Source organism: Mustela putorius, unplaced genomic scaffold (genome assembly GCF_011764305.1).
Source record: "Mustela putorius furo isolate JIRA1106 unplaced genomic scaffold, ASM1176430v1.1 tig00000421_pilon_pilon_pilon, whole genome shotgun sequence".
Classification (NCBI taxonomy): Eukaryota; Metazoa; Chordata; class Mammalia; order Carnivora; family Mustelidae; genus Mustela; species Mustela putorius.
The window spans coordinates 13,155,039-13,168,686 of record NW_025421375.1 but is presented as its reverse complement, the minus strand read 5'-3'; the positions used below and the strand labels follow the sequence as shown (position 1 = coordinate 13,168,686).

Here is a 13,648-nt window from a genome sequence, read left to right as displayed (position 1 = left end):
GTGTTTAAACATCCATTATGATTGCCTGTTTAAATAAAAAACCAAGATCCAAGATCTGTAGCAGGCTTTTACTTTAAATTCATATTTTTAAACCTCAAATTATATAGTAATTCTATATTTATAGAAACAATTGTATGTTTCTTTTTTTTTTAGATTTTATTTATATATTTGACAGAGAGATCACAAGTAGGCAGAGAGGCAGGCAGAAAAAGGGGGAAGCAGGCTCCCTGCTGAGCAGAGAGCTCGATGTGGGGCTCAATCCCAGGACCCTGAGATCATGACCTGAGCCGAAGGCAGAGGCTTTAACCCACTGAGCCACCCAGACGCCCCATGTTGTTCCTTTTCAAGATTTTGTTTATTAATTTATTTTAGAGACAGAGACCATGCAGATGAGGTGGAGGTGGGTGATGGAGGGGCAAAAAGAGACAAAGAGAATCTTTTTTTTTCTGAGAGGAAGAGAATCTCAAGCAGACTCCATGCTGAGCACGGAGCCAGACATGGGGCTTAGTCTCATAACCCTGAGATCATGTCCCAAGCGGAAATCAAGAGTTGAACGCATAACTGACTAAACCACCCAGGCATCACTTTTCCCTTTCAAAAATACAGCCACACTGTAAACTAAATAAAACTATGAAAATTTAATTTAGTCATATGAAATGAAAAGAAACTCAGATGTTCCTTTATATAGTTACTCCTTTTAAAAATGTTTTGGTAAAGACAACTATCATATGATCTCCCTGATATGAGGAAGTGGTGATACAACATGGAGGCTTAAGTGGGTAGAAGAAGAATAAATGAAACAAGATGGGATTGGGAGGGAGACAAACCATAAGTGACTCTTAATCTCACAAAACAAACTAAGGGTTGCCGGGGGGAGGGGGTTTGGGAGAAGGGGGTGGGATTATGGACATTGGGGAGGGTATGTGATTTGGTGAGTGCTGTGAAGTGTGTAAACCTGGTGATTCACAGACCTGTACCCCTGGGGATAAAAATATATGTTTATCAAAAATAAAAAATTAAAAAAAAAATAAATAATAAAATAAATAAATAAATAAATAAAAATGTTTTGGTGAATTTTAGTAAGTAAATACTTTTCACATGAGGCTAAATTGGTTAGCTGGGCATCAAATCTAGGATTGAACTATGGGCAGTTTTATGTTCCACATAATGACTTCTAAGTCAGTTTATAATATAGTGTACAGTGTCTAAAATGTTATAAATGGGGACCTGAGGGGAGGCAGGGAAGGGCAAGAAAAACAAATGTTGTAAGTGGCATTGGGCTCTTCCACCAGTCTGTAGATTATCATCAGAGTGGTATTAGTCTGAGTCTTTTTTCCCAGGAAATGGATTATAACACTCCTTTTTTAAAGAAAAAGGACCCTGAGTTTTGGGTCCTGGGAACTGAGGCTATGGTACAGAAGGAAATAAAATGCTTCCTTTTTTCTTAGGTACAGGGCCAGCTCTCAGTAAAATTCTGAAATTAGTACTTTATTGTTAGTATTTTCCTGTTGTCATTTCTATGTGCTAGTGCTCCTCCTTGTTTTACAAGGCTTCCGTATCCCTTCCTGTCTTCTTCCCTCACTGATACTTGACACTCCTAAGTTATCTCTTCTTTCTCTATTTCAAAATTCCATTGCCCATTCACTTAATAAAGGTAATGTCACCTGCATGTTGACTTAAACAGAATTATCAGACTGACTCACTACTGAATATAAATGATGTAACCCCTCCTAATAGTTGCACTTGACCAAAAAAAAAAAATGTTTATGGGGCCTGGGTGGTTCAGTGGGTGAAGCCTCTACCTTCGGCTCAGGTCATGATCTCAGGGTCCTGGGATCGAGCCCCACATGGGAATCCCTGCTGAGCAGGGAGCCTGCTCCCCTGCCAACCCCCGGCGCCTGCCTCACTGCCTACTTGTGTTCTCTGTCTGACAAATAAAATCTTAAAAAAAAAAACCTGTGTTTATTATCTGGGTATTCCATTGATGGAATTTCAGGCTACAGCACAAAAGAGTGAACACTTGATTATAGTCTCGTGTCAGCTATTTTGTGGAGTGGAAGACGGATACTAGAGCAGCTGGCTCCGTCTGGAAATCTTAACTCTGGCTTTCTTTGGTCTTCCGAATCTCTAACTTTATAAGCATCCTTTTATATATATCTTTTACATATATATCTTTTGCATCCTTTTATATATATCTTCTGCATCCTTTTATATATATCTTTCCTATTGTAGACACCTCTGATTATTTCCCCAGAGGTGCTAACAAATCATATAGTCACACACACTGCACATTTGTGTAAGTATAAATGGAAATCTCTTCCCTTTGTGGCACTCATCGCCTTCGTGTAATTCTCTTCTCCAGTGGGTTGTAAGCTTCAATGGATACAAGCAATCTTGTTCCCTGCTGGATCCCCAGCACTATTTGACACATGAGTTAATGAACTCAGGGGTTCTCTAAAAGATTAACATTTGATGCCTGTGGTTTTGATAGCAACAGCAACAGCAGGAATTCTAGTGAATTTGTATAGGAACAGGAACTGATTATATGTGTATATTATCTAGGTCAGAGACCACCTGTGACTTCTCCTTTTAAATTTGAATTTTTAGTTATTTTAATATTTAAGGGCAGTGGCTAACACCTATTAAAGTAATAAAGTTAAGAAACCAAACCTGGGGAATCACTGAAATTTTAGTTTCTAAGTAGTCTTTCCTACTATAAGAACTGCTGACTGATTTCTGTTACTATATCATGTGACAGCTTTGCTCTTAGGTTTTTCCTCCAAGCTTAGTCTTCTAATGTAAGCATTGTGCGGTTTATGAAATTCAAAATTTTGGCATACTTCAGCTTTTCCTTTGTTTGCATGCATAGGTGGTGGTCGGTATGTTCCAGGGTCTTCATCAGGATCTTCTAACACACTGCCTGCAGCAGATCCTTTTACAGGTGGGACGTGGTTTTGATAAATGTATCTTTCTTCATTTAATGTATAGCATTTTGCATTATATGGATTTACATTTTGGAGACATCATCTAATAATAATTCCCTTATCTATATTCCAATTTTGATGGATCTCCTTTTCTTTAATTTCTAATTTTGCTTTTTCCTGGAGTATTTTGTAGTTTTTCTCATGACTTTTAAATAGCGTATTATTAGAACTCATCATTTTCTCCAGTGGTCCTTCTTGCAAGGAGAGCAAGAGTCATGAAGGGCATAATTTTCAGAGTCAGATAGACCTTGGTTCAAAATCTGGCTCCACCACTTACTTGCTATGAGAAGTTGGCAAGTTGCTTAACCTTTCTGAGCCTATTTTTTTTATCTGTGAAATTAGATAATAGGGGAACCCACCAACCAAGACACAGCATGAGTGGTATTACTGGCGAGATTCTACTGATCACAAGCAAAGAAGGAGCCATGTGAGTCCCTGATAACTGGATGAAGCCGTGCAGTCAAGAAGTCTGTTCAGGCATATTGTGCCTTAGCATGGAAGAACACAGTCCACCCAGGATTATTTCTTCTAGTCTGTGTTATTAATGGCCTTCATGAAGCCCTGGAAGTGTTGGTGTATTACTTCACAATGACTTTATTTACCAAGGTATGCATGCCTCGGCATCAACACTACTGGGAAAAAATTGCCAAGCTGGGACTTGAATGCAGCTGAAGAAGTCTCTGTTTTCAGAGTAGTTTTTGTCATATTTTATGATGCTGTTGTTGGATCATCAGCCAGAGTTCCTCGACAACATACCCAGTTTGGGAAGAGATTCTTGGCACTTAGAGTATTCACTGGCCTTGCCAACATAGATTTCTGTCTAAACCATAAATTGGACCAACACACAACCTTCGGTCACTACCATGAAGTTGTGAATCGCTCTCAGTGAGCTTCTTCTCTCCTGTGAATGAATTGGTGGCCCAGATGCCCTTAGCTGCACCCTGTGCATTGGTAACCAGTATGCTATAGTCACCGTCTATCAAGATCAAGCTAAATGTTGTGATGGCACCGTGGCTATTAAGGAAACCGTTGATGACATAATGCAATTCAAAAAGATATTAAGGATCTGAAGAGTAGATAAGGTGATGACTTATTCAAGACATAGTGATGCCCTGAAACTTAGAACAACGTAGTTCTCAGACCTCATTAGCAGCTTTTTCTTGGAACAGAAAGAAGCTTCAAGCAATACAACCAAATCAAGAGAACTCCTGAGGCCATCATCACTGGAGCATGTCTCACTATTGCACAATGTCAGTAACTCAGAAGATTCAGTGATTATGGAGATATGCAAGATAGCATACTAAACATCCAAGAGAATTGAGGAGTTACTAGGATAACTGAACTACACTATTATAAAAAATAGATAATAGTACCTACCATATTGAGATGTTATGAAAATTAAATGGTACAGTACATGTGAAGTTTTTAGCAAAATGCCTGGACTATATTTAAGTCTTCAGTATTTTTAGTATATATTCCCCCAATTTTACTAGTTGCACTGGGACAAAGAGTTTTTCCCATTCAGCTTATAGTTTAAGGTCAGTCTTTTTTTTTTTTTTTTTATAGATTTTATTTATTTATTTGACAGAAAGAGAGATCACAAGTAGGCAGAGAGATAGATTACAAGTAGGTAGAGAGAGAGATCACAAGTAGGCGGGCGTGGTGAGCAGAGAGGCTGATGCTGAGCTCGATCCCAGGACCCTGAGACCATGATCTGAGCCAAAGACAGAGGCTTAACCCACTGAGCCACCCAGGAGCTCCAAGGTCAATCTTAATTCTCTTTTCTCTTCCTTATATATGTGCTTCTCAAACTTCCAATGTCAGTTAGAATCACCTGGGTGCTTGTTTAACTCATCATTAAGGTCCTTCCCACAGAGATAATTCTGATGCACTAGGTTGGTGAGGAGATAAAAATTACTCCTGCCCTGATCTCTCACCCATGGATGTTGATTAAATGTTCTTTGTTATTTGGTTTGCCATTAGTAATTTTAAAAGTACCTTATACGTTTTTAAAGTGAATCCAATTCAGAGAACCAATAGGCTGTTACGGGTGGGCTCTAGGAATCTGCACATTGAACAGGTGACTCTCACATAGTTGAAGAACTACATTTAGAAAAGTGTAGAATCATACTTTGCCTCATAATTAATGCCTTGGACAAGTTCTTCAGCTTTCTTCTAAAATACTGTTAATAATAATGGTATCTAATTGATATTTAAATGAGTATATAAATATAAGATGCTTAGCATGAGGGGCACCTGGGTGGAACAATCAGTTAAATAACCAGTTCTTGGTTTTAGCTCAGGTGGAGCTCTCTAGGTCAGGAGATCAAGCCCTGCCTCAGGCTCCATTCTGCTTGGTTTTCACTCTCCCTCTCCCTCTGCCCTTCCCCCTGCATGTGCCCATATGCACACACTCTCTTTTTCTCTCTCCTAGAAATAATAAATCTTTTTTTAAAAAGATGCATAGCATGCTACCTAGTATATTAGTAAAAACAAAAAAGCCTCTTACTCTCTTTTCTTCATTATTTTAATCTGTTTACATCTGCAGTTTTGGGTTTTTTTTTCTTTTGTATTGTTTGCTTCTTCTATATGTGTTACAGCGGTTATACTAACTCCTGGATATTAAATTCAGAGGAGCTGGAAAAGTAGCTCATCTTCTTCCCATGAGGGCTGATCCAGGACTCTGAACATCTCCTAATCCTGCTGATTCTTTCTCTACACTGTTTTTTCATGTTCCTTTCTTTCCATTTTCAATGAGAATCCATAAGTAGGATCCCAAATATGAGACAGTGCTATTATCATAGCATCCCTAAATCTTATCTAGTCTCTTTTTTGCTTATGTATTAGCTAATCCTATTTCAGTAGAATAATGTTCACATTTTTTAATTGTTTTTAATTTTTTAAGGTTTTCTTTTTTTGTAATCTCTGTACCCAGTGTGGGACTTAAACTTAGAACTCTAAGATCAAGACTCTAATGCCAGCCAGGCATCCCATGTTTACATTTCATTATGGAAACCTTTTAATTTCTTCTGTCCAATCCACTGATGCTTTTTCAATTCATTACTATCTATAATTATAATGTTTAAGTCATCTAATGTTTTATTTTGTAATTTGAGAATTACTTTTAAGACTAACATTTATCACCAACTATATGCCAGGTACTATTCTAAACAAATTCATAGCCCACTTATTATGTGTATAAATTCATTCTGAACTGTGACTCATATTGAAAATAAGTTACTCTGTGTAGAGAGGAACCTTTTGAACTTTAATTTGCAGTTACCTTTGCTTACTAGATGTGTCACTGCATTTCAGGTGGTGGTCGTTATGTGCCAGGGTCTGCCAATATGGGAACTACCATGGCTGGAGTTGATCCATTTACAGGTACACACTTGTCTACTTTTCAATTATTTTTCTTCTTTGTCTTCTTTTTTTCTTTTTTAGATTTTTAAAATTTACTGGAACTTTTGTTTAATGAAAGATTGAGAAATCTGGTATCTTTTTCTTGCTAGAGAACTTTTCATATAGTAGATCAAGACCAAATTTCTTGACCTGGCTTTTAGAGTATTCTCAGAATTGTGTCATACTGCACATTAGACTCATGTAGGAAGCTTAAAAAAACCTCATCTCCAGAGATGCTCACTGAGTCCATTGCTGTCCTGGTTTGGGGCCTTGGAAAGTGTAGTTTTCATAATCTTCCAGTGTGATTCTAATGTGTAGCCAGGATTAAAATCTGCTTTTCTGTCATAGGTCTGGTCTTCTCACCACCCTTACAAAACCTGAGGGTTGGTTTTTTTTTTGTTTTTGTTTTGCGTCTCTCCTTTGTTCATTTTTAATGTATTGAGAATGTTATTCAGGGGCGCCTGGGTGGCGCAGTTGGTTAAGCATCTATGTTAGGCTCAGGTCATGATCCCAGGGTCCTGGGATTGAGTCCTCAGGCTTCTTGCTCTGCCAGGAGCCTGCTTCTCCCTCAGCCTGCCACTCTCCCTGCTTGTGCTTCCTCTCTCTCTTTATCTCTGTCAAAATAAATAAATAAAATATTTAAAAGAAAGAGAATGTTATTTACTGTGCTCCATGTTCTGTTTAAGAGGACCCAGAAAAAAATTTGCTGTTGTGATTTAGGCCTGTGCTATCTGGTCTTCTCCTGAGCAATTAACTTTTCTTTTTTATTCTTAGTATCTTGCCTAGAGTCTGACACATTTTACTTGTTCATCATGGTTGAATATAGGCAGACATGCTTCCCTCTTTTTGACTGTTAATAAAATGCAGGACTAAATTTGTGGTTCACTTCTTGAAAGTTTGACACCTATCCTGTCTTGTGTTTTCCCTACTTAGTATTTTCCACAAGAGACTAATATATGTGGAACATAATATATTCTTGACTATCATAAAATATATACTTGCAAACCAGCCCTCTAAGAACCAACTTGGTATGTGGTGATTTTTGTAAGCTCTTTTTTCATTGCCAAACTAACCTGAGTGGTGGTATTGAACTATAACATAATGATTAAGATTGAGGACTCTGGAGTAAGAATACTTAGATTCAAATCTCTGTTCCACTAATTTTTACCTATTTTGCCTTGAGCCAGTAATTCTGTTCCTGTACCTCTGTTTTTCCCATTTGTAAAGTTGAAGTAATATCTACCTCATGGAGTTGTTAAAAGAGTTTAGTAAAATTACAAAATGTATATAAAGCACTTTATACAAATAAATGTTTAGTAATTGTTAGATGTAGCTGTTATATTAGAAGAGTATGAAGTTAACCGTGCTTGCTGCCATTTTTCAGAAGTTAGAGTTTTTAATAGTTGAGTACATATGCTGGACTTTATATACGTTCGTCCACCTATTGTCATCTCTTACTTGGACAGATGAAGTAATGTCCTCCAGATTGCTCTCTACATGAGCCTGTGCAGCCAGTGATCATTTTACAGTCAAACTTCGTTTATACTCTCATTGATTGAAACCCTTTAATGGTTTCCCATTGAATATTTTTTCTTGGCCTCCTCTCTGCCTTTTTTCTACCCAGGCATACTGGCCTGTGTCAGGTTCTTGAGTATCCCGTTATTTTCTCAGGAGTTTGGTAGATGCTGTGCTGTTTTAGAATACTTGAGCCATTTGCTTTGTTATTTAGACCACAAATTATTGTTTGGCTTCTTTCTCTGTTTTCTTTTTTTAATTTAATTTTGGGATATAGTATTTATTAAATGATATTTCCTGGGCATTCACATATGCCCTCTGCTGGATCATGTACGCTATCATAAGCTCTCATTGCACTCTGTACTTTTCCTTCTTGTTTTATCTCATTGTTTGGACGGTATTTGATTTGCATTCTCCTTACCACAATGAGACTCTAATGACTAGGACTTCAGGCAATGTCTTTTAGCTCGTCTTTGATCACACCGATAAATATTTTATGCTTTTAAGCAATTAAAATTAATTTTGTGTATTTATCTCATAACTTAATCTTTACCTATCTTATTCCTATTTCTGATATATTCAGAAAATTTAAATGTTTAATACATATTTTTGAAAAATATCTTAATTTTTACATTGGGACAAAAATAAGATTTGGAATGCAGATAAAATAAAAATTGGGTTTAAATTATGCTTTAATTGACTTTAGTCACTAAGTATTGTACTAAATTTTCATCCTGGGCCAGTTGTTTGTCAGACACTGCATTTTGGTCACTATAATAGGAACTTAGGAAGTAAAAATGCATAAAAGACTAGGACACTTCCCCTTTAGGAACCTACATCTTGGGGAGATTTATTAAAATGATCATATGGTTTTAGTCTTTCTGTGACTGACTGACTTCACATAGCATGATGTTCTCTAGCTCCATCCGTGCCATTGGAAATGGCAAGATTTCATTCTTTTATCTATGGCTGACTAATATTCCTTTGTATATACCACATGTTCCATATGATTTCACTCATAATGTGGAATTTAAGAAATTCCACAAATGAGCAAAGAAGAAAAAGAGTCAAAGCAAGAAATAGACTCTTAACCAGAGAGAACAAACTGATGGTTACCAGAGGGGAGGCAGGTGTGAGTATGGGATAAACAGGTGATGGGGATTAAGGAATGTACTCATGATGAGCACCAGGTGATACATGGAAGTGATGGATCACTGTATTGTACACCTGAAACCAATATTACACTTTATGTTAACTAACTGGAATTTGAATAAAAACTTATAAAAATAAATAAATGATGGAGAAAATGACAATACCTGCTATCTCATTTGGAATAAGCAGTAAAAGTCATGAGAAGAAAGAGATCAATATGCCTTAAGATGGGAATGGAAGGTTTCATAATTGTGTATTCTTTGATCTTTTAAAACTGTTATTTAGATTGAATCTTAGAAGTATGAGGGATGTAGAGAATATGAAATGGAAAGGCTTTTGTTTTACATTTAAGCTCCCAGTCCAAAAACTAAAATTTATTATATCAACAAATATAATCCATTTGTAAAATCTTATGATTTTCTTTTTTCTGAGTTTGTTTTATTGCATGCACTGAGTAGTTACATATCTCAATAATTGTGAAAACAAAGTCCTGCAATTAGAAGAATCTCAGTTTTGTCTGGTCCTTACGATTTTAATCATCTTCTGTTCTGTAAATAGGGAATAGTGCCTACCGGTCAGCTGCATCTAGAACAGTGAATATTTATTTCCCTAAAAAAGAGGCTCTCACTTTTGACCAGGCAAACCCTACACAAATATTAGGTAAGTGCATTTTAATTAAATAGTTTTCTCACATATCCATAGACTCTTTGCAGTGCACTCAAGACTGTTTCTCCTCCTCACATGAGCTAGGAACTGGGTGCTTACATGATAGAGACTTCTGTTGTGGGATTACAAAACTGCGTCGACTGCAAATACACAGTCTGATAATGGACCCTTAATACTTGCAAGAAGCCTTATACAAATATAAGGTAAATGCTTTATGATGATTTTAATGAAAAAAAAAAAAACTGAAAGGGAAAAATATAAATCCCATTCCCTGAGATCTTAATGTTTTCAGGAAAAAAAAAATAATGAAGACAAATAAGTAAAGCGTTTGAACAATAAAAATCTTCTCTTAAAAAAATTAGTTGCCCTTAGAAATAATAATAAAAGGCTGTTCAAATTGTCCATTAAAATGAAACTGCTCAGTTGACTTTAAAATGCTTTTTCTGTTAACTTGTTTCTCTCAAAACAAAATGGCAGGTGCTTTTTAGACTGACAATACTAGCTCTGTTTGCCACTACTACTTCATGAGAATTGAGATAAGATAACATATACATCTCAATATAAAATAGGGGGGTTTTGGTCAGAATGAACCTTTATACTGTCTTTATAAAAATCATTCATAAGGGGTTCCTGGGTGGCTCAGTCCATTAAGCTTCTGACTCTTGATTTTGGCTTAGGCCGTGATCTCGGGGTTAGGAGATTGAGCCTAATGTCGGGCTCCACACTCAGCAAGGAGTTTGCTTGAGGTTCTCTCTCTCCCCTGCCCCTGGTCTCTTACACTCACTCTAAAATAAATAAATAAATCCTTTAAAAAAATTGTTTCATGAAATGTGAATATGGTAACAAAAGACAGTATTTCCATCAAATATGTTTTTAAAGTAATGTAATGTCAAAAGCACATATGGAACTAAGTGAATAAATTAAATATTATAAATAGACATTTAGCTCTTCAGTTAATTCATTAACAATCATAGACGTTGACATAAGTTAGCTAAGAGCCATTACAAATTTTTTCTTTGAGAGGATTGACTTGACTTAGACTTGGGTATAATGACATGATGTTGCTTTGAAAACCATAAAGTTCCAAGTTTGATCTACTTTAAAACTTACGTAAAGCAGAAAGTTTCATAAGATCCTAGAAAATAAAAGTAAAATAAAAATCATCACAGTAACCTTTCTTTTCTTTATTGTGCTCAACGAATAATGTTCATAGGCCTTATCCTTATTGTATGGTATTTGATAATTGCCCTGAAAAGTCTTACCTTCCCCATGGTATATGGTGCAATACTCTTACTGAAAATTTTGACATTTTTATATTACATTTGGTTAATTATAGTTAGGAGAATTTTAAAAGTTTGGATTTGGGTTCTAGGTAAACTGAAGGAACTTAATGGAACTGCACCTGAAGAGAAAAAGTTAACTGAGGATGACTTGATACTTCTTGAAAAGATACTGTCTCTCATATGTAATAGTTCTTCAGAAAAACCCACAGCCCAGCAACTTCAGATTTTGTGGAAAGCTATTAACTGGCCTGAAGGTATGGAAACAGTCTTTAAAATGTAATTAAAAAGCAGTAAGTATATCTTTTCATTTCTATAAGTATTACTGGTATTTCCAGATTGAGTAAAAGTAACCCTGGGTAGTTGTAATTCAGTCTTGATTTGGTCTTATGCCTTATGAGAATCTGAATGGAACGTAATGAACCCCATCCATGTACCATTTCATCCATTTCAGAGCTTTTCTGGATCCCCTGCAAACCACCCAGGAACGTTTTGTAACCTATTAACCCAGGTTATGAATGTCGGCTATAATTATTTTTTTAACTCACTTAAGTCTTTTTAAATTCCAAAAGTGTCCTCTCCCTTATTATTACTTTTTCATGCTATTGATTAGAGAAAAAAAAATCATATGTCCTGCTTAATATCCCATATTGTGAATTTGGCAGATCACTTAATATGTTCCACTGTCTCTATAGTTCCTGCTAGACGTAAGTAGATTCTGGTTCAACAGATTTTTTTTAGGTGAATGTCCTTTATAAATGATGCTGCATACTACCTTTTTTTTTTTTTTAAAGATTTTATTTATTTATTAGACAGAGAGAGAGGGGGAAGGGCTCCCTGCTGAGCAGAGAGCCCGATGTGGGGCTCGATCCCAGAACCCTGAGATCATGACCCGAGCCGAAAGCAGAGGCTTTAACCCGCTGATCCACCCAGGCACCCCTGCATACTACCTTTATATCACAGGGCACATAATTTCTGGATTCCTTACTTTTAGTATGCTAAGATTATAGAGTGCATTCATTCAGATGGTGTCTGCCCAGTCCTTGGAATCTAAAGCCCTCCACCAACCTGTAACATCCTATTAGCATTTGTCCACTGGAATTCTATTAAAAAAAACTTCCCCTCTAGGGACACCTGGGTGGCTCAGTCGGTTAAGTATCTGACTCTTAATTTCAGCTCAGGTCATGATCTTGGGATTGTGAGATAGATCTAGCCCCTGCACTAGCCCCTAATTGGACTCTACAGTAGGTGTGGAGCCTGCTTAAGATTTTTCCTTCTCCTTCCCTGCACCTCCCAACTCACTTCCAGTCATGTGTGCACTTTCTTTCTCTCTTCAAAAAAAAAAAAAAAGCTTCCCCTCTTCAACTCTTTGGTCTTTTTAAAAGCAAGGTCCCATCCCATTCATTCCACAAAGATTTAGTGAATAATCAGTATGTATCAGGCTAGATAATAATCCATTTAAATTAAATTATCTTTAAAGCATATATGATCTTGTAGCAATAAATCCAGTCTCTGTAAATAAGAAAAATTAATTAACAAAAGTTTAGGAATATATGTCTTTTGTAATGGTTTTTAACATTTTCTGAAATTGTTGTGCATTAATGAAATAAGATTTTTAAAACTGAGTAACAGTCATAGAAATTTTCTGGGTTTTTATAAACATTAATGAATTTTTCTTTTTAATAGATATTGTCTTTCCTGCACTTGACATTCTTCGGTTATCAATTAAACATCCCAGTGTGAATGAGAACTTCTGCAATGAAAAGGAAGGGGCTCAGTTCAGCAGTCATCTTATCAGTCTTCTGAACCCTAAAGGAAAGCCAGCAAACCAGCTGCTTGCTCTGAGGACTTTTTGCAACTGTTTTGTTGGCCAGGCAGGACAAAAGCTCATGATGTCCCAGAGGGAATCACTAATGTCTCATGCAATAGAACTGAAATCAGGGAGCAATAAGAACATTCACATTGCTCTGGCTACATTGACCCTGAACTATTCTGTTTGTTTTCATAAAGACCATAACATTGAAGGGAAAGCTCAATGCTTGTCAGTAATTAGCACAGTCTTGGAAGTTGTACAAGACCTAGAAGCCACTTTTAGACTGCTTGTGGCTCTTGGGACACTTATCAGTGATGATTTAAATGCTGTACAGTTAGCCAAGTCTTTAGGTGTTGATTCTCAAATAAAGAAATATGCCTCAGTATCAGAACCAGCTAAAGTAAGTGAATGCTGTAGACTTATCCTAAATTTACTGTAACAATGGAGATGTGGCTGAGTTTTTAAATTGATTAGTGTTTTTTCTCACATTTTACATGACTGATTACAGATGATAAAAAAAAAAAGGCTGTGGATTAAGTAAAATTTCAGATCTTGTAAAGTGGGGGTAAGAGGAGACAAAGAAGAAATAAAATTTTTGCACTGATGAACTGTGAGATTTTCCTGTGTGATGTGGGTAAGTTTTCAGGAGTTTAGAAACAAATTAAGAATGAGCTAAAATCAGCAAGAACACACAACTGCCACAGTGGCATAATGGCCATACCTTTGCCACATAAGAACTTTTTTATTTATATAATCTGCTTTTACTACTTATATACCCCAAAATGTTACTTGTCCGTGGTTGACTTTTATTTAACTACTGCTGTACTCATTTTTAT

At 36.4% G+C, this 13,648-nt stretch overlaps 1 protein-coding gene across 4 annotated transcripts in view; it reads left to right on the top strand.

Moving 5' to 3' along the window:
* The window catches only part of PLAA (phospholipase A2 activating protein), a 41,211-nt gene extending 27,795 nt beyond the window's left edge, over window positions 1–13,416 (top strand). For 2 of the 4 annotated variants that reach the window (XM_045079680.1, XM_004761786.3), the window contains 5 exons: window positions 2,870–2,941; window positions 6,300–6,368; window positions 9,612–9,713; window positions 11,092–11,256; window positions 12,686–13,416. In XM_045079680.1, the coding sequence (XP_044935615.1) occupies window positions 2,870–2,941; window positions 6,300–6,368; window positions 9,612–9,713; window positions 11,092–11,256; window positions 12,686–13,251 (974 nt within the window). In that variant the 3' untranslated portion in view covers window positions 13,252–13,416. Of the gene's footprint in view, window positions 1–2,869; window positions 2,942–6,299; window positions 6,369–9,611; window positions 9,714–9,803; window positions 9,923–11,091; window positions 11,257–12,685 lie in introns of those variants that run through there. The other 2 variants (XM_013061098.2, XM_013061097.2) reach the window with 2 other exon arrangements.
* Window positions 13,417–13,648: the final 232 nt, after the last annotated feature.